The 26007-nt window shown below is 40.0% G+C and overlaps 1 protein-coding gene across 1 annotated transcript; it reads left to right on the top strand.

The window, feature by feature from the left end:
* The first annotated feature begins 5291 nt into the window (after positions 1-5291).
* Positions 5292-25510, top strand: SLC35B3 (solute carrier family 35 member B3). Its single transcript, XM_052649215.1, has 10 exons — positions 5292-5375; positions 9535-9828; positions 12416-12537; positions 16327-16481; positions 17729-17836; positions 19118-19215; positions 21755-21847; positions 22267-22378; positions 23373-23442; positions 25031-25510. The coding sequence occupies exons 1-10, from the start codon at positions 5292-5294 to the stop codon at positions 25179-25181; spliced, it is 1287 nt and encodes a 428-aa protein (XP_052505175.1). The 3' UTR covers positions 25182-25510.
* Positions 25511-26007: the final 497 nt, after the last annotated feature.

Genomic DNA, 26007 nt, shown 5'->3' with positions numbered 1-26007 from the left:
GTCTTGCCAATCTATCTTGCTAAAGGGGGAGAGACAAGAACCTTTATCCACTGGCTATTGTCACTTGGTTGAAGGCAGACCCAGGAGTGTTAAGTCACCAATGCTTCAGAGGCAGGCAGGGCATGAGCTGAGAGAGCTAGCACTGGCCTCGGGGGCTGGCAAAGTCAGAAGAGCTTCAGGCAGCCTGGCAAATGCAGAAGAGAAGCCGTCGGGGAGAAGAGTGGAAGCTTGCGTAAGACTGTTCCCCAGCTAGTCAGATGCTGGAAGGGACGCCGAGAATACGGGTCAGGACACTGAAGGCTTCTGACATACAGGACAGTCAATTTCTTAGACGCTATTACCAATTCATAGCTGCACATCTTTAATTTTGTGGGACCACAAGGGTTCTCACAGGGTAAATGGGCAGCAGCGTTCTGCAGTCAGTATTGGTTAAATGCCTTCTCTGTAACAAGTATGACTCCAGACTGCTTCTCACACAGCTCATATTTGACCTGTAAAAATACGTCACTGACTGTGTTACTCTGCCAAGACTGCCTTAGCAAAATACCATGGATTGGTGGCTTGCTGCTGCTGCTGCTAAGTCACTTCAGTCGTGTCCGACTCTGTGCAACCCCATAGACGGCAGCCCACCATTTGTGGAGGCTCGAAGTTCAAGATCAAGCGCTGTGTCTTCACGTAGTCTTCCCTCTGTGTGTGTCTGTATCCACATTTCCTCTTTTTACGGGGTAACCAGTCAAAACTGGATTAGAGTCCACCCTCTTGACTTCATTTTAACTTAGTTACATCTCTAAAGACCTTATCTTCAAATGCAGTCCCATTCTAGGGTACTAGAGGCTAGGACTTCAACATAGGGATTTTGTGGGAGACACAACATGGCCTGTGACATTGACTTTAACATTTAAAAAGCATTTATAATATTTAGTTAAAGTACTGCTCATTTGATTTAATATAAAAGTTACCCTAGATTCCTAAAGAGTAACTCCTATCATAAACAAACTCTCTGATTATCAAAAAGGCAAAGTCATGCTTATCTTCATGATTAGGATTATGAAAATTACTAACTAGTACACACTTACATATTTATATAATTTTGTTTATTTCTTGTTTGATTGATAAATATAAAGTGATTTAAAACCTTATGGCAAAGAATTAAATAAACATAACTTTATAATGAAGCAGTGTCATAGTTGAAATTGGGACAATTTTAGAAAACGAAACTGTTTGATTTTCTTCTTTCTTCATACATAAGAAATAACTTTGGACTTCCAGAGAGAATTTCAGGGACATTTAATCCAGCTGGTTATTTTGTGCCATATTATTTTCTTTGTCTTTCAGGCACAGGAGAAATTTTTATATGTGTGTGCATCACTGATGCTTTACTTAAACATTTAATTCTATGTTATATTCAGTATTTTCTTTTCCATGACTTAAACTCAATTGTTCTCTAAATGTATTTCCTTGTCAATCTGGAATTGACAGTATCTGATGGATACAATCTAGGAAGGCTAGGATTTGCCAGTAAAGAGGGAAAGATAAACCAGCCTTGATGAGGCAAAGTGAATTTTCCCACATGTGCCATTAGCAGCTTCGCATTTTGGATATACTTTTCGAGGCTGGCACTAAGAATGACTGCAGACTCAAAGACTGCCTTGTCCAGTGTCTTTGTTTTGGTTGACTCCGTTCTGATCACCCCTCACTCCCCTTTCCTGCTTTCTAAAAAGCCTCCATTCACCCAATGAGAATCCTCCTCGTCCTTTAGATTCTGCCTTCTAAAGGAAGCTTTCACAAACCACTCCAGGCAATATTTTATTTCTCCTGAATTTCCTTATTACTATCCTCACACTTGTTTGGCACTGAGTCATTCGCTCACCAAGTAATTACTGAGTGCAGCCTGTGGCCTGAGCTCTCAGTTCTAGATGATGGCATTAGCACTGTGAATAAATCAGACCAAAGTCCTGCTCTCATGGAACGTTTCAGCAGAGCCAAAGAGGTGAGATCCAACCAGTTCATCCTAAAGGAAATCAGTCCTGAATATTCATTGGAAGGACCAATGCTGAAGCTGAAACTCCAATACTTTGGCCACCTGATGTGAAGAACTGACTCATTTGAAAAGACCCTGATGCTGGGAAAGACTGAAGGTGAGAGGAGAAGGGGACAAGAGAGGATGAGATGGTTGGATGGCATCACCAACTCAATGGACATGAGTTTGAGTAAACTCTGGGAGTTGGTGATGGACAGGGAAGCCTGGAGTGCTGCAATCCATGGGATCGCAGAGTCGGACACAACTGAGCAACTGAACTGAAGGAGGTGAGGGAGATATAAACGACACACCTGTGGGAAGTCATCACAAGTGCTATGCAGTCCACATGAAGCTGAGTAAGGACAGTGTGTGAGTGTGTGGCGGGGGTGGGAGGGGGGGGCGAGCAGTTGGGGCAGGTGGCGGTTAGCTCTCCTGGATGGAGCAGTCAGGGAAGAACTCTCAGACCAAGGTACATTTGAGCAGCTACGTTGGAAAGTGAGGGCACTCATTCCGTGGGTAGCTGGGAGGGCAGTGGTCTATGCAGAAGCAACAGTGAGTCCTGGGGGCTGCTGCCCAGGGTGGCTGGACAGGGTGAGATGGGCTTTAAATAGCAGCTGTGGATGTGACTCATTCAGATCGAGTTTTCTTCTTAGGAGGAACTTTTGAATTTAGAAGGTAAAGCTTTTGAATTTGAATTTGAGTAAAATGGGTTCTGAGCAGAGGAATGGTATATTCTGGCACAGGTTCTAAAAGGATCATTCCAAACTGCTGAAGGGAACTGGGATGTAGAGAAATAAACGGGAAGCAGAAAGACTGGCTAAAAGATTACTGCAATTGTACAGGTACAAGTAGTGGTAACTCAGGACACCTCTTGTAAGTTGTTTTATGCCAACATTTATCCTTTCCTGTGTATCTCTGACTCCTTGCCGTCAGAGAGCTTTCATTTCTAATTTATGGATAATGTGCATGACCCGTGCCGTATACATCCCTAACATCAGACTTAGAGCCACGTTATCCAAATACAGAATGGCATCACTGGAAGCCTATCCTTTACTACTTCTTGAGGACATTTAAATTGTCTAAGCCATAGCCAACATTTGTAAAATTCAACCTCAGTCCGTCAGTCAATTCAGTCGTTCAGTTGTGTCTGACTCTTTGCGACCCCATGAATCACAGCACACCAGGCCTCCCTGTCCATCACCAACTCCCGGAGTTCACTCAAACTTATGTCCATTGAGTCGGTGATGCCATCCAGCCATCTCATCCTCTGTCGTCTCCTTCTCCTCCTGCCCCCAATCCCTCCCAGCATCAGAGTCTTTTTCAATGAGTCAACTCTTCGCATGAGGTGGCCAAAGTATTGGAGTTTCAGTTTCAACATCAGTCCTTCCAATGAACACCCAGGACTGCTCTCCTTTAGAATGGACTGGTTGGATCTCCTTGCAGTCCATGGGACTCTCAAGAGTCTTCTCCAACACCACAGTTCAAAGCATCAATTCTTCAGTACTCGGCTTTCTTCACAGTCCAACTTTCACATCCATACATGACCACTGGAAAAACCATAGCCTTGACTAGATGGACCTTTGTTGGCAAAGTAATGTCTCTGTTTTTCAATATGCTATCTAGGTTGGTCATAACTTTCCTTCCAAGGAGTAAGCATCTTTTAATTTCATGGCTGCAGTCACCATCTGCAGTGATTTTGGAGCCCAAAAAGATAAAGTCTGACAGTGTTTCCCCATCTGTTTCCCATGATGTGATGGGACCAGATGCCATGATCTCAGTTTTCTGAATGTTGAGCTTTAAGCCAACTTTTTCCACTCTCCTCTTTCACTTTCATCAAGAGGCTTTTTAGTTCCTCTTCACTTTCTGCCATAAGGGTGGTGTTATCTGCATATCTGAGGGTATTGATATTTCTCCCGGCAATCTTGATTCCAGCTTGTGCTTCTTCCAGCCCAGCGTTTCTCATGATGTACTCTGCATATAAGTTCAATAAGCAGGGTGACAATATACATCCTTGATGTACTCCTTTTCCTATTTGGAGCCAGTCTGTTGTTCCATGTCCAGCTCTAACTTTTGCTTCCTGACCTGCCTATAGGTTTCTCAAGAGGCAGGTCAGATGGTCTGGTATTCCCATCTCTTTCAGAATTTTCCAAACTGCGGAAAATTCAACCTAACACGTATTAAATGGAAATGCCTAGCAGACCCACCACTTACAACAGGAGATGCCCCCTGTGCTTCAGTATACACCTTCACCGTCTGCCCTATACAAAATTCAAACGCTGCTCCCTGAACAATGCCTGTGAAATTCTGAAAGCTGCACACAACTGGATTGCAACCTATATATTAACCCAATTCATTCCTTCCTTTCCTGGGTCTCTAAAGCATGCTCTCAAAAATGTTCCTTCCTTACAGTAATCTGCATCATTTTAGCGTTACCCCCAAACCAATCATCACTGCACCTGCAGCCCTGATGCTGCTGCTGCTAAGTCGCTTCCATCGTGTCCGATTCTGTGCGACCCCATACACTGCAGCCCACCAGGCTCCCCCGTCCCTGGGATTCTCCAGGCAAGAACACTGGAGCTGGTTGCCATTTCCTGTAAACGTTTAGTTTGGGGGCTGGCAGAGCTGTGGGATTTACACATTCTGAGCAGCAAGTGGCACCGTCACAACGACGCTAGTTTTCACGAAAAGGACCGGGGTTGCCGCAGCCAAAAGCTGAATTATTCCGTCAGAGGCAACCCAAGCATTACTCGGGTTCACCTCCTCCAGAAAGCAGGTAGAATATGGAAGTAGGGAAAGGTATTGCGACTTTACCCCATCTCATTTGGATCGAGCAGAGGTAAGAGGGAACCCCTAGGGTGTCTGTATCGGGCTTCAACATTCTCCAGTCGGCTTCCTTCTCAAATTCCAGGGCAAGGCCACCTGCGTGGGACCCAGGGGGCCCAAAGTCCCCCGCCCTGCAGCCAGAGGAGCTGCACGGGCTCAGAGGCTCGAAGACTAGAAACACTAGCAGCACAGCTCGGAGTGGGAGAGCTCTCCACCCGACAGTCACTCGCCGCCGGGACGCTACGTTTAACGAGCAGAGCGGCGCACTCGCAGCATCATCTCTGGACCACAGCGGCGCTGGGCCAGCCAGCGCCGGGGCAGAGGGCGCGTGCGCGAGACGTAGCCGCGCCCCCGCCGGCGGAGGCGCGGGGCTGGCGAGGGGGCGGGGCCTCGCGACTGCGCACGCGCAGGCGGACACATAAGCGGAAGTGGTGCGCGGGCGCGGGGGATGCGAGCACCTGGCGAGGAGGCGGCGGCGGCGGCGGCAGCTGAGGTGGCAAGTGCCGGAGTGGGCGAGGAGGAGACGCAGGAGGTGATGGCGACGGGCCTGGGGAGGGGGAGACGCTGCGTCTTGCTGAGGCGGCCCCTGGGCTGGGGTCCCCCTTCCAGGTGACCCAGGGCCCCCCCGCACCTCCGGGCCTTTCGCGGTGTTCGGGACCCAGCCCTCCCCTTCCCCCCTGAGAACCGTGACACGGCCCACCTGCGTCCTCGTGAGGGAGCGGGACGAGGTCGGGAGACAGGGCGCTGGGGCCTGGCTTAACGGAAACCTGCTGACACGGTCTCCTCTTGTGCCCTCCGGCTGGCGAGAGCTCGCTCGGGCCGGTGTGTGGACCCGCAGGCCTCTGGGAGGGTCTGCTCTGCTCGGCTATTCCCCCGGGCCTCTGGACCCGTCAGCCTCCTCCTGTCTCAGCCACGACAGCCTTTAGAGTTAAAAGCTCCTTCCCGGTTCTGCGTTCAGCTGGGCACTGTGTGGCACTCTGCTGTCCACCTGGGGTGCAGGGTGATCGTCCTCATCGGGGTGTCAAGTTCGTGTCGTGACCTTCCACTCGAAGTTCTGCAGACTCCTCCAGGCTTTGCAGTTTCACTCTCTCCCAAAAGTATTGGGCATATGCATTTCTTCTCCAGTAAGATATCAGACGTCTAGGACTGTTTACTGGATGGACGTTTTTCTAATTGGCATAGTTTGGGATTAAGAAGAGAGAAACAGCCTTTGAAAATAATTTAGATAGGTGTTATTTGTACTTAGGGCTTCCCAGGTGGGTCAGCGTTAAGAATCCGATTGCACTGCAGAGGACACAGGGTCAATCCCTAGGTCAGGAAAATCCCCTGGAGGAGGAAATGGCAACCCACTCCAGTATTCTTGCCTGGCGAATCCCATGGACAGAGGAACTTCTCAGGCTGCAGTCCAAGAGGACTGAGCAACTAACATTTTTATTTGTACTTAATTTCTTAATATACCTATTCAATCCTAATTTTAGTTTTCTCCCTTGGGGAAAAAAGAGTCAGTCAGTTCAGTTGCTCAGTTGTGTCTCTTTGCAACCTCATGGACTGGAGCACACCAGGCCTCCCTGTCCATCACCAACTCCTGCAGCTTGCTCAGACTCATGTCCATCGAGTTGGTGATGCCATCCAACCATCTCATCCTCTGTCACCCTCTTCTCCTCCTGCCTTTAATCTTTCCCAGCATCAGGGTCTTTTCCAGTGAGTTAGTTCTTCACATCAGGTGGCCACAGTATTGGAGCTTCAGCTTCAGCATCGGTCCTTCCGATGAATATTCAGGACTGATTTCCTTTAGGATTGACTGGTTGGATCTCCTTGCAGTCCAAGGGACTCTCCAACACCACAGTTCAAAAGCATCAATTCTTTGGTGCTCAGCTCTCTTTATAGTCCAACTCTCACATCCATACATGACTACTAGAAAAACCATAACTTTGACTAGACGGACCTTTGTTGGCAAAGTAATGTTTCTGCTTTTTAATATGCTGTCTAGTTTGGTCATAGCTTTCTTTCCAAGAAGCAAGCATCTTTTAATTTCATGGCTGCAGTCACCATCTGCAGTGATTTGGGAGCCCAGAAAAATAAAGCCTCTCACTGTTTCCATTGTTTCCCCATCTATTTCCCATGAAGTGATCGGACCGGATGCCATGATCTTAGTTTTTTGTATGTTGAATTTTAAACCAGCTTTTTCACTCTCCTCTCTCACTTTCATCAAGAGGCTCTAAAGTTCGTCTTCGCTTTCTGCCGTAAGGGTGGTGTCATCTGCGTGTCTGAGGTTATTGATATTTCTCCCAGCAATCTGAAAAAGAGTAACCTTTAAAAATGAGCACACAGTTTCTTGAACTTTGTGCAGTGAAGTATGTTCTACGAACTAGCACAGAATCTTGTTTTTCTCTGTTTTATAATTATACCCCACAGGTCATGATTAATATCCAGAGTCCAGTTAATCTAGCTATAAATGGCAAGATTCTTCTAATTGTAAAGCACAGTGTGGCAAAATACAGAACCGGGTTTTTTTTTTTAGGTTATTCACATCATAGTAGCATATTTTCCTTATAGTCTACCTTTTTGTAGTGGGAGACTTTTCTTCTAAAGGTTAAGAAAAGAGATTAAGAAATTAAATTTTAGTTCAGTAGATCATTTTAAATCAGTGTTTTCACCATTCATTTATTTTTAAATTTCAATATGTGCTGGAAATGCTGCTTTTTTATTCCAAATGATGATTAATATCAGTCACTAATGCCTTAAATGGAAGGAATATGGCTGTCAGGATCACAATTATTGGCCATCAGAGCTCAGTGTCCTCCTTCATCAGTCACATAATCTAAACCAGTGATGTTCTGTTTAATAAAACATTGCATTCTCAATTCCAGGAAGGGAGAGGATTTTAAAAAACCTACACAAGAACAGATTTATTTGAATGGTGCACTACACCCAGGCCAAAACATATGGAAAATAGTTGCTGACTTTTTTGTTTCTTCTACATTCAAACACAACATTTAGGTAAGGTCTTTTAAGGCATGCTTTATAATGAAAGTCATATCTGAAGGGGATCCTGCAAGATGACTTTAAAAGTCTAAACAGAGATGACGTTGATTAAGCATGTGGGAAATAAGAACGTGTGTAAAACATGGAAAGGAAATACCGTAAAAACTTCTTAAAATTACACATTTTTCTGTCCAGAAACATGGCAGGTAGCTTGTTCAACAAACATTCTTCAATGCCTGTGTATTACTGTTAGTTACAAGTTGTGTTCAGAGCCTTGACCCCAAGTTTCAATTGCAGAAAGGGGCCTACTTAATCTCTGTAACTCAGCAGATTAGAAGGGATCTTTAAGAAGTCACTAATTATTGTGGTTTTAAACTTACATGTCGCAGGGGGTGGGGGTTTGTTTTGTTTTTTCTTTTAAGATTTCTGGATAATTCACGGTCAAAATTATTATTATCCTCTTCCTTCAAGTAGAGTCTCTGTTTTAGTTCCTCTGGGATTATAACAGTGTCTTGTAGGAAAGTAATTTTTTCTTAATAAGTTTGTTCTGTACTTTGTCATACTTCTACGCTATCTCGTCAACTTTTACATGAGTTTATTTTCCAGTTTCTATTAATCCAAAGAGAAATTGACAGTCATCTATGGAGCTGTCATGATATTTTTTTTTCCCACAAACTAACAAAAAGTGATGTTTTTTTCACTTTTTACAAACCCAAGAACTTTTTTATTTTTTATTTCTTTTTTCTAAACAGCTTTATTGGGGTATAATTGATACATACAAGAAATACACATGTTTAATAGATAGAATTGGATGAGTTTGGGCATAAGCATACACCTGTGATCCCATCTCTATATGCAAGGTAATAGACAGATCTGTCCCCACCGGAAGTACCTTGTGTGCCCTGGGTGTGAGTGTGTGTGTGTGTTGCTGTTAAGAATGCTTTACCTGAGATCTACCCGCTTAATAAATGATTGAGTGCACAGCCCCACTTAGTTAACCATAGGCACTGTGTTATGGGGTCTCTGCAACAGGTGATGTCTAGGACCAGAGTTATCTGGTGTCATTGAAGCTTTATACCCACTGAACAACTATACCAAAGACTTTTTAAGTTACAATAATGTTCTCCAAAGGAAGAAAACATTTCCTTTTAACTCGAGATGCTGTTGCTAAAGCATAGTATCTTTTTTATAATCAGATAAATCTGGATTTTTACATAACTTACATATGTTTGACTTTATTTTACAGTGTCATTAGCAAATAAATTTTACAGTTGGCTTAGCAGCTGTAGGAGTTTGGGCTGTTCCTTACTCTTTTTCTACAATTAGAGATTGACTTTAATGTCAAAGACGTTCTGCATATACTGTTGTGGGCTTTAAAAATTATATCCTCACTACAAATAGAAGCATAATAAAGGCACCCTTACTTCTTTACTACTTTGAAATAAATACAAGGCTAGCTTTTGATTTGTTGCTGTGGTGTGCATTTAGTGATATATTGGTCTTTATCAGGTGAAGGTAAATTGTTTGGAGAGTAAACCTATTTTGGTCGATTGGAAGCTTGAAGAAGAGAAGTAATGTATTAAAATCCAGAGAGAATGACTCTTAGCTATATAAATTTCAAAATGTGATCTGAGATAGTATTTGGAGCATAGCACTTGACTTGATGGTCTAAATGTTTTGCTTGAATTGTTTATTTCCTTCTGTAGGGCTTGGCTCAGCAGGCAGAAGGAGGACTGAGCAAAGGAGAGGAAACCAACAAAGATAACTTTGGTAGCACTGAATGCGGCAAAATAAGAACAATGGATCTCAAGTTCAACAGCTCCAGGAAGTACATTTCTATCACTGTTCCATCCAAAACCCAAGCAATGTCACCACACATCAAGTCTATAGATGACATTGTCGTGCTTGGCATAAATCTCAGCAGATTCAACAAACTGACTCAGTTTTTCATATGTGTTGCTGGAGTTTTTGTATTTTACCTAATTTATGGATATTTACAGGTAAAAAATTAGTTATTTGTTTGTAATATGTTAATTATTTGTAATAGTTGAGCTCATTATGGGCACTACCAACAGTTTTGTCCAAGAGACTTCCCTTCATAGGGTAGCAAGTTGATTCACAGATTTCAGTTTCTTAGTATACTAGTAGAAAAAGGCTACTTAAGATAAAATTGGCTGGAAACAGGGATCCAAATTTTAGAGTGAAGTATTTTACATGGGGGAAGGGAAGCCGGGGACAATTTTTAAAAACTAAAGTTAAGAAAAAATATGAAGTGTTATGTTTTATAAAATGTATAATAAGCAATTATAACCATGTGTTTTTTGAAAGAAAATGATTCAAGTATTGATTAGTATTTTGGAACACAGTTTTCATATAAAATTGAACAACAGCACAAAAGCCATATTCCCATTCATTTTTTAATTCCTGGAGCTCAGTAAGAGGTCATTTTGCAAGAATATATCTGGATGTTTAATATTTTTCCAAGGGTGTGTCTTTAAGCCTATACTATTTGGATCATTATTTAAGCATCTGTTGTGTTCTCATCCTTGGTGGTTTCCTCTTGTAAACTAACTTTGTGCTTACTGCTTAGTTGTGTCCAACTCTTGCAGTCCCATAGACTGTAGACTGCCAGGCTCCTCTGTCCATAGGATTCTCCAGGCAAGAATACTGGAGTGGGTTGCCAGTGGGTTCTCCAGGGGATCTTCCCTACCCAGGAATCGCACCTGAGTCTCCTACATTGCAGGCAGACTCTTTACTGGCTGAGCTACAAGGGAAGCCAGCTTTGCCAGAACCTTATTTTTCTGTGATTTTTACCTCTGCAAAAAATGTCTAGCATTGCCACAATTTGTCTTGTATTTGTGTAGCTTTATGGGATAGCTGTATACATCTGACCAGCAAAGTCCTGACCTGCAAAGACGTGAGGTGGATGGATGACAGTCCAGGCTAGTGTAAACAGCAGACATATTCTCAGTTATCAGTTCATTAGTGGATATTTTCAGCCTTTACCAACTTGCTTTTTCTTTGCAATTCCCTAACATGAGAAATCTTTATAATTCAAGAAAAGGAAAGTGATGCATTTCCTTAAATGTAGATAATATTTCTGATATTCTTTATAATCAGAGTGATCTTAAAAATTATTCTTTGCTTTTCCTTTATCTTATAGAAATAAAATATAAAAGTAAGTTTAAAAATAGAAAATAGAATTGTGACTATTCCTTTGCTTCTAAAAGTGCTATATAGGGTGTCTTAGTGTAAAACAACATGAATTTTGAAATCTTAATATTTATATTGATAACTGATTTTTCTACTTGAAGATGATATAAAAATTCAGGTATAACAATGAAGAACAACACAAAATGGTAACTTTTATCAGATGTTGGAATTTCTTGTTGAGAAGCATTTTTTTCTCCTTTGAAATACCATTGTTACCAAATAGCTTGGGAGCAAAGTTAGCCATTGCAATGGAAAATGAATTAGAAATTTACAAATTTTGTTAAATTTTTTTCTATTTGATAAATGATCAGGGATCTTAACTAAAAACTAATATGTTCGAAGTTTCTTTTAAAATTAGATAAACTGATTAAATTGTAACGTTACTTTTTGTGAGAACTGACATTGCTACTAACTCTTCCATAAAACTCCATATTAAAATAGTTTAAAGAAAATTGGGTTTTGTAGTAAATTGAGCAATATAGAAAGTGAAATATTTACCTAGTGTCAGGATATTAATAAAGATATTTTTTATGTTTTTATAAACCAGACAACTCCTACTAAATAACTCACAGACTTACTTAAACATGAAATCTAAATTTGGCAAATTGCACAGAATCCTAAATGGAGAAAATCAGTTCAGGATTTTTTAGAGCCTATGTTTAGTTTTCCTTTGAACATAAATTTATCCATCAATTTCATCTTTTTAAAATTTATTTAAAGTATAGCTAAAATATATATTATTTATACTATATATTATTCAATTTATATAATATTTATCTATGTGGTATATGATTTATTCAGTTAAGCCAGATAACTTTATTAGACTACTTCTTAATGAGATTAAGAATGGCTTATTAACAGTTAACAAATATTTTTCATGATATAACATTATGTTTAGGAAGAGTAACCATTCTTCTATAAGGGAAAGGTTTTTATGTAATCCATGGTACAGGACTTCTAAAAAAATCCATTAATTAGTGAGTTGAATGATTATGTTAATACAGGAAAACAGGCTTGAGGTAGTAGACTTGTAATGAGACTTGCTTTTTAAGAAGTGCGTGGGTTCTTCAGTCAGCTGCCTCCCTCGTTGTGGGCAGCTCTCTTAGTTTGGGTCTTTTAAGCACGTGATGCGGTTACTTCCTAGTTCTTCCTCCCGCTCGGTTTTGCTGGACGTCTGCCATCACATCTTTTTAAAGGCCTCTGAGCCTCGCTAATTTTACCTCTCAGAAGCCTTACGTTTGGATGCTTTTTGGTTCATTTTGCTGTTTTGAGGGGTGACGCTTGGTTTCTATTACAATGCTGTGCTTACATGAATTCATTGTGAGGAGATTGGTCCACCGCTGAACTTAACAGTGTCGATGTATCTCTTGACAGGAATTAATATTTTCAGTGGAGGGTTTTAAGCCCTATGGCTGGTATCTTACTTTAGTGCAGTTTGCGTTTTACTCCATATTTGGCCTGATAGAGCTTCAGCTGATTCAGGACAAAAGGAGGAGGTATGTGGACTGCTTGGTTTTTTTTCTCTTTTTTTTGGGCAGTTAAGTACATAACTAGTAGTTATTTTTTTTGTTTTATTATTTTGGGCTCATGGAGTATGTTATATGTGAAATATATGTTTTACGTTAATAAAACATTTAATATCCAAGAATTTTCATCAGTGTTACCAACATATTGAAAATGGTAAATTTGATATTTCCATTATATGTTGAAAAAAGTATAATATCCCCTGAAGTGTAATGTTACCAAAATATTGTTGAAGGAATTTCCTGATGGTACAGTGGTCAGGACTCTGCACTTAACTGCAGGGGCCCTGGTGCAGTCCCTGGTCAGGGAACTGAAATCCCACAAGCCACACAGTGTAGCCAAAAACAAAATGTTGTTTAGACTCAATAATAAAATAGATTTTCTTAAAACAGAACGTATTCAGATGTACATACATGTTCTTATAATGGAAATAGGTGTGATTACTGAAAATTTTATACTACCTAAGAGTGGCCTTGATATGAAATGTCAGTACCTATTTTTATATTGGTTTTTTGAAATGGATAGTTAATATTTTGTTTTGTGGGATATGTTCCATTTATCACATTTGTAATGACCAGCAGTAGGGATTATATTCATGGACATTAGAGAAATTTCATAATGTTCCTTCCCATCAAAACTTAAGAGTTTATATGACAGTATCTTTTAAATTAATGACCACCTAGGTTTGAGTAATATCTTGAAATATTTTTCCTGGCATATTGAACAGTATGCAATGAAAACCTCATCTCTTATATCAGAAGGGGGTGGGGAATTTGAATATAATATTTTCTGGGTAAGTTTAAATGTGGTTATCCTGTCCTGTCAGACCCTAAAATGTGAGTATTTCATGCATATATTGGATAGTTCAAGTGTACCAAGGAGATAACAGTGTTGACATTATCTTCACTGATATAAATGTTTAATCTTCAAGTAAAAATAAAAAATTCTCATAGCTACTTTTTTTCTTAAATAAGTGTTTTTGATGTTTGTATGAAGATAACTATAAAATTTTAAATATTTAAATGAGCAACATCAGTATCATTGGTCTAATTTTACGTCTCAACCTCTATATTGCCAATAAATTATTATGGCAGCAATTTTAAAAATGTTTGATTCCAGGAGCATCTTTATTATTTTCGTGCTCTGAAACTCCGCAAGACTTAGCTCAGCCATAGGGGGTAGAATAGAAAGTAAGTAAATGCATCTGTCAGGACTAACACACGTGGAAGCTTGATGATTTATTATGTATTGAAACTGCTGGGCCTCTGATTGCTTTAAGTTAAAAATCACAATGCTGTATTTATTAGATGAAGAAAACACAAGATGACGCATCCTCCTAAGTGGTAAATTTTAAAAAGATACAGCTCCTTCTCAGCTACCAAAAGAGAGAGAGTGAGCCGTCAGTCATGTTTTTCCCAGCCTTCAAATCACATGCCCATAACACATTTAAAGATAAAGTCATTTGTGTTTGATGTAAACACAGGTGAAGAAATTAGGTAGAAGAATTTATAGGCGTATAAGAAAATGTAATTATGAATTGAAATCTTTTCATTCCAAGGCACATTAAAACCCTTTTTAGAAAAAAAAAAAAAAAGATCTTTAAAGGTGTATTACAGTGAAAACATGCCCAGTCGCATATTTCTGAATTTATTTCCAAGTATATGTATCTATCTCTGAATTTATTTAAGTGGCACTGCTCTTTAGACCTCTAATTAGTTGAATTCTTTGCTTAGCTTTTTCTCCCTTCCTGTATTTATATGAATATCCGTGAGCTTGTAAGAGTGCAGAATTTGGAGTTAGAAAATGTGTATTTGAGCCTCCTGTTCTGTCAATTCCTCAGGGAAGTTTCATGTTGAGGATGAAATATGGCGATGTGTGGTATTATATCTCACAGTCTGGAATAGCTTAAGTATACGCCTTGTTATTTCAGCGAAGATGACCTTCTAGCTTTGGTGTTAATTACTCTGTGTGAGTTTTCAGTAAAGGAGATCTATTAAATTGCTTTTCAAAGGACTTTTCAAAGTTACAGCTTCCCTATCATATCTAAAGTAGTAAGTAGTTGGGGTATTCAAGTAGAAACGGCTGAGAGTCCTAGAGGCAAGATGGTGAAATCTGGCCTCATTTCACCAGTGAGAAAGCAGGCCTGGAGGAGAGCTGGGATTTCCATGAGCTCATGCCCCACGCTGGAACCTTCTGAATTTAGGTTTCGTGAGTTGCAGGCTGGTTTTCCTTCTCCTTTACTGCACTGCTTTTCTGATCTTGTGATTCTCCTGACTTGAATTTTCTGGCCACTGTTTGCAATTTATGAATGAGGAAAGTTGCCCCTTCTGACTCCTGGCGTCATCTGGAGAAGTCGTGCTGTGCTTCCTTCGCTGGTAACCCCCACTGAGGGTTAAACCCTACGGACAGTGTAGGAACCAGCGTAGGAACCAGCATCTGTGTACACTGATGCATATGGGCATGCCCAGTTATTTCCTCACTGGTTCTGAACATTGACCACTGTGTTCGTAGTTAAATATAAGCAAAGGTCTCAAAATTGAATTGGAAATGATACATTTTAATTGAACTTTCCTAGTAAATTATTTTGCCTCATGCATAGCCATGTAAAAAAAAAAATGTGGAATTTTGTTGTCTTGATTTAAACATGAGCCCAAATCCCAAAATGAATGCTAGATCTAAATCTGCAACGTAAGCCTAAAAATGCAACAGAATAGAATCGTGTGGGTGTGCAAGGTCATTATTTTAGACCGTTGAGTATCTCTTCAAAGTGAGCATATACTCCCAAGAATAGCTCAAAATTCTGAAGGTACGATATTAAGAATCTCCTTTAGGAAGTCCAGTTAGAACCCAAAGTAAAACATCTGGGATCATGAGAGAGTTGGACTCCTCATCTGAAAGTTGGCTGTTCTAACAATTTATAGAATTAATAGCATTAGAGATAAGGCGTAAGACATTATGGTAATAAAAAGCAGCAGCAGCAGCAGGCTTTTAAACCACCATGGACTTCCTAGAGAAGTTCTGCTCTGATTATTCAAGCAGAATGGACAGATATATTTTTCCTAATGCCAGATGGAAACATTAGGAAATAGAACAGCAGTTAGGAGTTAAAAGGAGCTGAACGTTAACAAAGGCTTCCCTGGTGGCTCGGACGGTAAAGAATCTGCCTGCAGTGCAGGCGACCCAGGTGGGATCCCTGGGTCAGGAAGATCCCCTGGAGAAGGAAATGGCAGTCACTCCAGTATTCTTGCCTGGAGAATCCCATGAACTGAGGATCCTGGTGGGCTACAGTCTATGGGGTTGCAAAAGAGTTGGACATAACTTAGTGACTGAACAGCAGCAACAACAAGGTGCTTTTTTACCATTTTAGAAACCAGTATTTCTTAAAAATCAATTCTTATTTTCTGCATTTAGTCAAGATGGTTTTTGTATGTAACTGTAACTACTGTTAAAAAAAACCTTAAATGTAACAAACATTTATATTTTCCGTAAGACTCTAAGTAACTCTAATGTACTATTATTTCACACAGTTGAGGGTCCTCACTTACAGTCCATTAAATAAGGGTGAACTGTTAATTTTAGTGCATTTTCTTGTACAAGTAAACAGTACTATACCTTTAAGAATAGTGATATTTTACCAATATTTCTAGAAGTATTAAACAGAAATTAGAAGAGTAATTAGGAATTTACACATTGTAAGCACATTCTCTTACAGTAGTATAATTGGGTCCCAAAATGAAGATTTTGAAAATTGTCTTTTACAGAATACCAGGAAAAACCTACATGATAATAGCTTTTCTAACTGTGGGTACTATGGGGTTGTCAAACACTTCCTTGGGCTTCCTGAACTACCCTACCCAAGTCATCTTCAAGTGCTGCAAATTGATCCCCGTTATGCTAGGAGGAGTTTTTATTCAAGGTATAGTAATGATGTGTTTTCGTACTGTTTGAAGCTAACAGGAAATGCTGTGACATCTAGCATTAGGAAAAACATCAAACTCCAGTTAATATCTTTAATGAACATTCTAGGTATTGTAACAATTCTGAGTGATAATCTAATATAAATAAGATACTATAAAAGCACTGATACTTCCCTGATACACCTCAGGATCTGAAATCTTTGGACTTGGGGAAACCAAAATAGTACTTTGTTTTATTCTTTTTGCCTGGAGTCTACCACATTGCCGAAAGTCCATGTTCACATATTGAAGGCTTAGCTCAGAAGTACCCGGAAAGCTGTTTTCAACTCTGATTTTCCTACTCCCCAGGGCTCCACTCTCCACCTCTGTTGCGCAAATGGATAATTCTCATGATGAAGTAAAGCTTAAGCTGAGCAAAAGTGTTCTTTAACCCACCCTGCTGAGCCCCAGCTAAGTTACAGGCCTATGAAGGCAGGAGCAAGAGAGGAAGCAGTGATAGTGGCAAGCCGCGGAGCACGCCCATATGAGTGTCTTGAGGAGCATTCCTGCTTGGATGACACGAGGTTCCTCATACAGCCCTGACTTCGTTTTATGCATTATAAGCCTTCCCAAAAGAGCCCTTTAAAATGAAAACATGTATGTCAACTGAAACATATAATTTCAGGATAACTGTTCACATAGGAAAAAATAACAATCTCAATTCCTATTAAAAATCACATTTAACTTTGTGAATGACTTAACCGGTATAAGAATATTTCATTACAATCCTTCTAAAAAGTTACACTGTGTAATGTCCTTATCTAAATGTAGATGTACTGAAATAAGTTAAACCTCCACCCATTTAGAAGTTATCTGACTGTAGTATTTGCAAACTTATATATAGCCTGAATAACTACTCTGGTTATTTTGTAAACTTACAAACTATAAGAGAATTCGTAGGCTTATGTTATAAAATAAAAGAGGCACTAATTCCACAAACCTTTTAAATGTTCTAATTTAATCACTATCATAGCAGATGAAAGAAGGATTTCGTGTCTAATTTTAAGGACATTTTGGTGCTCACAGGATAATTTAATTTTCAGAAACCCTTCTGTGACTATCCCATGCCTTGATTAAAATGTTCTTGATCATTTCTGACATTGTATATAAAAAGCAATCCCTGCTGAGCCTGTTAGACACATAGATCCAACACTGTGCTGAGTGGCTAATTGCATAATGAGGTTGACTTACCCTTTGTTATACACAGGAAAGCGTTATAATGTTGCAGACGTGTCTGCTGCCTTATGTATGAGCCTCGGCCTGATATGGTTTACCCTAGCCGACAGCACAGTTGCGCCAAATTTCAACCTGACAGGTAAGGAATTTATTTGTCTTCTTGGATTTTGTCAGCGTTTCAGTTCAGAGTAAGAATTTTTACAGTTTCATTAGGGTTTTACATGATGGTGTGACATCTGTGGTTCTCATATCTAGCATAAAGGTTTTGGACTCTCATATAAGATGTAGTAAAACTGTCACAACTCTGAAACATAACCATTGTTTTCAGTACTCTTGTATTTGGGCATGACAGGAGGCTGTTTGCCTAGTTAAAATCTCCTGTTTTCAAGTACTTGACAGATCAGTCTGTTAAGGACTGAGTTGGAACTATACACACAAGTTACAGAACCTCAGGAGTAATTGTTGTTTTTCTGAAAAAGAAAAGGAACGTGCACAGCTGCTTCTCATTGTCTCAGCTTCGCTGTGTCCGCACCTGCAAAGGGAGATGACGTTTGGAGACTGAGGGGAAAAGTCATTTTAGAGGCGTGTGCGTGCTTAGTCGCTCAGTCGTGTCTGACTCTTTTGCAACCCCGTGGATTATAGCCCTCCAGGCTCCTCCGTCCATGCAGTATCTCAGGGAAGAGTACTGAAGTGGATTGCCATTTCCTCCTCCAAGAGATCTTCCCAACCCTGGGCTCAAACCTGTGTCTCCTGCCTTGCAGACAGGTTCTTTATACCGTCTGAGCCACCAGGGATAGGAGTGGTTCACATAAAAAAAGAGATAATAACTTGCCTCACACGAAGGTAGTGGGAGCGTAGAAATGAGATGCTGAAGTAACGGATGTGAAAGCACCTGCACGTGGGGGTGTGGGTGATGACGATGAGGAGGAAAGGCGGTTTCAGTGGCTCTGTAACTTCTCACCATATTTGTTTAGTACAGTGTTTCTTTCAGACTTGTAACCGAAATCACTAGAGTTCTTAAACAGCCTGACTTCACTTCTGTGCAATATGAGCCTTTCCAAAAGAGCCTTTTAAAGCAAAAATGTGTATGTCAGCTACTTCACATACAAAATCCAGGATAACTGTTCAAAATAATGATCTCAAGTCCTATTAAAAATCAGTACTTTAAACATAAAACTATTACTTAATGTGATTATTAAACACAATAAGGTGATGGCATCAATGCAATTGATTAGTATCAGTTTTGTTTCTTAAATAATATCGTCTACATGCCTGTTACAACTGGATGTGGATAAAAGTACTCTACTGAGCAAGTGTAACTTAAGGGCTGCTGTTTTTTTAGCCCAAATTTCTCATAAGTCTTGATTACTGTTCATACATTTGAATGAGGAGGTTATTTTTTTCTTATGCCTTCTTGAAGGTGTGGTCCTCATCTCGCTGGCCCTGTGTGCAGATGCTGTCATTGGGAATGTCCAAGAGAAAGTTATGAAGCTGCATAATGCTTCTAATTCAGAAATGGTAAATGCTCTTGTGCTTTTTCATCACAGCAGACAGACTCAAAAATGATGATGTCCTTAGTTTAATGACATAATTATAGTACTGAAGACTTGCATTTTTGCATTGCATTTTAAACTGGTTTATCGTCACTGTTTTCATAAAAATAGCACGTTCAAGTGTCATACGAAGATAAAAAGTAAAATACCATTGCCACCACTAGGACCTTATGATAAGCATTTGATCGTCTTTTTCCTCTGATTCATGGAGTTTGGGGCATGGTAAAAAATCTTCTCCGTTGCATCATGTTTCTTCCCTCTTTGTATCTGGTATTATCTTCCATCCAGCAGTTTGTAATTTGCATGTAGTTTAGCTTATCTTTTGCTTCATGGCTTCTGGCTGTGCATTATTATTGAAAAGGGCTTTTCCAACTCTCAAATTTTAAGAATTTTATGCCAGTAGCCTCCTAGTTTTATAATCTCCTTATTTATTAAATCTTTGATCCAGCCAAATCTTTCTGAAAATTTTCTTCCATATGACTATCCACTTGCCCTAGTATCACTTATTGAATAGTTCACTTTCCCAACTTTTATTTTAAATATCTTCTTTCATCCTCTCATGTTCTGATGCAGAGTTTAGAATTTTATCTTTTCCAGTTTATTTCTGCACTGGACCCGTATGACAGCAGCTTTATCACCAGACGTTCACCATCTGTTAGGACTAGCCACTGTCGTCCCTTTTGCTTTTCAGAATTTTACTACCCGTAGTTACTCTTGGGTGTCCATATCCCCAGATAAACTAGAAATCCCATTGGGTTTGTGATTGGTATGGCATTGAATTACAAATTAATTTAGGGAGAATGGCATCTATACACTTGATTCTTTCAGTCCAAGAATGAGGTATGACTTTCCTTTTATTCAAGTGTTTCCTGAAATGTCCCTTAGACTTTATAAAGTTTTCTTTGTATAAATCCAGGTATTTTTTTTTAATTGAAATTATTGTTAGGTGTTTCATCTTTTTACCCTTATTACTGCAAATATCTTTTCTTCCCATGTGTCTTCTAACTGGTTGGTATTTGTATCCAGTAAATACGTTATGTGTGTGTTTGCTTTAGTTTTACAGCCGACCACCTTGCTAGACAGACAGAGCTCACTGCGTTAAGGATACGTAGGGCTGGTTACTTTGGGAGCAGAGTGGGCATCTGTGCAGAGTGGGCATCTGTGCGGAGTCCCTGAGAACGCAGGAACCCTAATCTGGGTCAGGAGTTTTCTAGATCATCACCAGTCTTCCTAGATAAGGGAAAGAGCAGAGAGTTAAGGAACTGTAGGTAACTAGAAAGTTAGTGCAATACAGTGGTTAAAACGCACACCGTGATCTAAGATAGCCTTGGTTTATACCCTCCCTGTACTAGCTCTACTCTTTCGGGAAGATGACTTACCGTCTCTTAAGTTTTAGTTTTCCCATCCACACACTGGTAGGAAATGATGGTCAAGAGTGCCTCACTCACCTACTGGACAGTGCAGAGAACTCTGTTCAGTGTTATGTGGCAGCCTGGTTGATGAGGGGGAGTGGATACCTGTGTGTATATGGCCACGTCCCTTCACTGCTCGCCTGAAACTATCACACTACCCCAATGCAAAATTAAAAGGGTAAATATATATATATATATATATATATATGGCCTGAAAAAAAAAGCATGCCTGTCTCTCCAACTGGTTGTGAGAAATAAAAAGGATTAATCTATATAGAGCATCATTAGCACAGTACCTGACACATAGCAGGTTTTGAAGTTTGCCAGTAATGCTGATTCTGTTTATAAGGAGCATAATAAACAGAAAGATTGGTAGGAAAACTGAGGAATTAAATAATAAATACACCATCTACTGCTTATTTTCATTATAGTTTAATAGTCTTTGCAAGCCTAATGTTTGGGTTTTTAATATCTAATAAGTAGTTTTCAGAGTATCTTTGTCTGTGTATGTTTTTAGGATCCCAACACTAAAATCTGGTTTGAATTCAGTCATTAAGCCAAAAATGAATAATTAGGTAGTCATGTATGAAAGGATTAGTACTGCTGAGTTCTGTTATACAAGTTGCTGCTGCTACTGCGAAGTCACTTCAGTCGTGTCCGACTCTGTGCAACCCCATAGACGGCAGCCCACTAGGCTCCTCTGTCCCTGGGATTCTCCAGGCAAGAACACTGGAGTGGGTTGCCATTTCCTTCTCCAATGCATTAAAGTAACGAGGGAAAGTGAAGTCACTCAGTCGTGCCCGACTCTTAGTGACCCCATGGACTGCAGCCTACCAGGCCCCTCCGTCCATGGGATTTTCCAGGCAAGAGTACTGAAGTGGGGTGCCATTGCCTTCTCCGTTGTACAAGTTATGTTGTACCTAAAACTTATAAACAGGATCAACCATTGTTTCCAGAAAATTAGGCCATATTGAAACAATGATGTTACTTTTAAAATGGTTTCTTCTGTACATTTAATTGAATAGATTGATTGACCCACATATTGAAAACTATTAATAGCACTTTCTTCCGCTCTGTTTTTCTCCTCTCTAGGTTTTGTATTCGTATTCAATCGGTTTTGTGTACATTTTATTGGGGTTGACATGCACTAGTGAATTAGGCCCTGCAGTAACGTTTTGTTCAAAGGTAAACACTAATCACATTTTTTAAAGTAAACGTCTTCCATTAAATAGTTTCGTCTGTATTTCTGATTCTCCTTGTTCAAAAAGACTGTATTTCGTTTAGCTTGATGGCTCCTTTAATGCAGTATATGTAGATTAGAAGTTATTTTAGAAATGAAATGATTTATATTAAAATTTATTTTATCCTTGCTCTTTCTTTAAGTTAATTTTTAAACTATTCATAATGTATAACTTGGGGATTTTTAATTTCATCATTATTTTTCCATTAAATCAGAACTAAATAAGAATCTTTGCTTGACAGCGTTGTTGAATGGCTTATTATTGCTCAGGAAGTTGGTTAAAATCTGTAATTTTATTTCATTTATAATACCTCAGAGTTTATTTTGCATTTTTCGTTAGAAAAGGCTTTTTTATATGTTACAGGATCCAATTCGGACCTACGGTTATGCTTTCCTTTTTTCCCTCACTGGGTATTTTGGAATCTCTTTTGTTCTGGCTTTGATTAAAATTTTCGGTGCACTTCTTGCTGTAACAGGTAAGAATGATGTACTTAATTAGATCATGTAATAAGCATGTGAGTCCAGGCCGGCCCTCTTAGCCATAGGCCCCACACCGCCCAGGCTGGCATGGCGGCTCCAGCTCCTTGGGATCCAGTCCCTCTGTCTCTCTGCTCTGCCGTCTTCGTCCTCCTTCCAGGCAGGAAGGTGGAGAGAACATGAAAGACACATCCGTCTCTCTATGTAAGCTCCCTAGAAATCACACTCCTAGAGACAGCACTTCTGCTGACACTTAAATTGACACTTGGTTGACTAAACCCAGTTCCATGACCACAGCAACTGTAGGAGAGGCTGGGCAGGTGTCCTGGTTAAAAAATGGGATCCGTTTACTAAGGTAGAAGGAAAAAGAGATTTGGGGAGTCAGGTTCTGACACGTACTTCCAAAATGGTTCTGGTACTCATTCATTCATGCTTTGAACGTTTAAGTACCGGCCACTATAGTCTGGGAATCCTGGAGCTACGTGTGGAGTTCCTGTCCCGCCCTGGGTGGGACCGGGGAGGAAGGCTTCCGGCCATAACCCCGGAAGGACAGTGAACAGAGGGCAGGAAAGACGTTCATGGTTTTATCCGGCTGTGCCCACCGTTAGAGTGTTAGGATGTCCTGTGGATTGTCTCTTTCAAAGAATATCCCCCGTTCTACCTAATCCTGTCTTCCTTGGAAAAATGTTTCTTGCCAGAATAAGAATGTCTCTCTAAAAGATGGTGAAGCTCCATAGCAACGTGGCCTCCGTCAAGTACTTCCTACAGTTGCACTGTAACGTTTAGCCGCCTTCTTTAATGTCTGCAGCCTGCTCGATGGTGAACTCCATGGTCGCAGGAGCAGTGACTTTCTGTTGTTTTAATTTCTTTCCTTGACACCTCGTGTAGATCTTGGTGCACAGTAGGCTCTGTAAAGATTTGTTAAATAGATGATTTCCAAAGTATTTCCAAGATAGGAGGCGCATTCTAAAACCAACCTTTTTCTCCCTACAGTGACAACAGGGAGGAAAGCAATGACCATTGTTCTTTCATTTATATTCTTTGCCAAACCGTTCACATTCCAGTAAGTACTTCTCAATTCAACAAGTCTCTCTACCTTTAGGTACTTTTACATTTCCTCTTAAACAGCCTTAATTTCTTTGTAAAGAAACCTTTTCATCTTGACCCACATTTATGGATGTGTCTTCTGCTGTTTCAGAAATGTATGTAATTATTTTGAAGAAATCATTTTGTACACTTAAATTGCCTAACCAGTCCCAATGCACTTGTGACCCTGTTTCTCGTATAAATGAATGTGAATGATGTGGTGAGATTAAGGGATTCCCCTTGCCCTGGTGCAGATATATAAATTATAAATATCTACATAGATGGTTCTTAAGGTTATTTGCTGCCTTTTCCTAAAAAGGATTTGAGATAGAGAAATATTCTGTAAATTGTGCCCTAATGGTTTTCTCAATTTCTGGCTTCTGATAGAAGCACTGACTGTTTTCTTTACTGTCTGGTATGTATTTGAAATTAGCATCATTTAAACTTATACTGGTTGGTAATTGAGAAGATTCAGACTTCGACACGGTCATTGTATAGTCATCCCTCAGAATCCACAGAGTACCAGTCCAGGACCCGATAGACTGAAATCCAAGGATGCTGACATCCCTTTCAGTCAGCCCTTTGCATCCACAGATTCCACATATGCACACACAGGACCGACTGTATTTATTTAAAAAAACACACATATAAGTGGACCTGTGCTTTTCAAACCTGTGTTGTTCAAGTGTCAGGTGTATAAGCATAAAGGTAACCACACAATAAACTACCATCCCTGTACAGTCGGTCTTCCGTATCCACAGGTATCTGCAGGCTCAACCAACGGCAGAGCAAAAATATTCAAGAAAAAAAAATTCCGGAAAGTTGCAAAAGGTGCAGTTTGAATTTGCATGGCAGATTCATCGTGTTAGGTCTTATAATAATTTAGAGATGATTTACAGTACACGCAAGGTTGTGCACATATGCAAATACTCTGCCACTTTATACAAAAGACCTTGGCCTCCGCAGATTGTGGTGTCCTCTGGGTGGAGGGTTAGTCTGGAACCAGTGCCCAGCTGGCGGCAAGGGCGGCTGTGGGCTTGTTTCCTGTCAGCGCTTCTCCGTCTGCAGGGCTCAGGTGCTCCTTGTGTTGCCCACACCGTTCTGCTTTCTCAGGATGCGCCCCTTTCTGTCTGTGCAAATTCTGCCCCCTCTGGGGTAACTAGTTGGGCCACTGTGTCAAATTCCCTGACAGATTTATGTATCCAGTGCTTTAAACATACTTAATGAGCCTTCTGGTAGATGTTGGACTTTGAATTTACTATTATCCTCAAAATTCAAGTGCACTATATTTAAAATTCTATAAAATACTTTTCCGACATACATATTTAACATTAAAAATACAGAATTCCATCTACTATGACCTAAATATTATTTATAAAATAAAATAAATACTATTTTAGTACTATTTTAGATTAACCTAAAATAAGTACTATTTTAGATTATTTTAGGTATCCAGTAGCAAAATATTTTATTGAAGAATTTTTGTGAAATCCATCAAACTCTATGGTTAATGATAAATTGTTACTCTGACATTAATCTTTTTTTCCCTTCTTTCTTTCTCTTAGGTATGTGTGGTCTGGTTTCTTAGTTGTCCTTGGTATATTTCTCAATGTTTACAGCAAAAATATGGATAAAATAAGACTGCCATCACCATATGATCTGATAAACAAAATGGTGGACCTAAGGAAATCAAGGACGTTGGCACAAACTGTATAGGCAGTGATTCGTTTTGTAAAATTCTATTTGTAAAATAGAATTAATTCATCAATCAATCAACTTTCCAAAGGGACTGACAAAAACCAAAGGCTCTGAAGGCAGGCTCTCCATTTGTGGATGGGTCACGTATGAAGTTGGCCTTTCTTTAGAACCCTGTCTGTCTAACCTCCAGAGCAATCACGAGGGCCTCGCCCAGCACAGCTTGGACTGAAATGTCAACAGGAAGGACTCAGTGCTTACAGTCTGTTGAGAATTTCACTGGAAATGGACCATGTTGCAAGACTGATTGTATACCATTATGACATATCAAAGAAATTGATATGTAAAAATAGACCGTTTTCCTTTTTCCATTCCATTTTGGTGGTCTTACTTAAATTGAATCTCTGTTGTAAGAGTGAACTGATGATTTAAAGTCCAGAGAGAATAACTTCATTATAAATAAAAATTATTCTGTGATTTTTTTTTTAAAGAATGTGTTTGATGAAATCTTGTTATAAAGAGGGGAAATAAAGGTTGGATTTTGTTATGAAGAGGGAAAGTAAAGTATACTTAAACTTTAAACCTTAGGCTTTTCTCTGATCATTTAAAGTGAAGTGAAGTTGCTCAGTCGTGTCCGACTCTTTGGGACCCCATGGGCTGTAGCCTACCAGGTTCCACCATCCATGGGATTTTCTGGGCAAGGAGACTGGAGTGGGTTGCCATTTCCTTCTCCAGAAGATCTTCCTGACCCAGGGATTGAACCTGGGTCTCCCACATGGTAGGCACTGTAGGCAGACGCTTTACTGTCTGAGCCACCAGGGAACTAAATAAAATGTGCTTTAATTTT

The sequence above is a fragment of the Budorcas taxicolor genome, chromosome 11 (assembly GCF_023091745.1).
Source record: "Budorcas taxicolor isolate Tak-1 chromosome 11, Takin1.1, whole genome shotgun sequence".
Classification (NCBI taxonomy): Eukaryota; Metazoa; Chordata; class Mammalia; order Artiodactyla; family Bovidae; genus Budorcas; species Budorcas taxicolor.
Note: the sequence above shows the minus strand (reverse complement) of the source record. Positions and strands in the feature narration are given on the sequence as shown.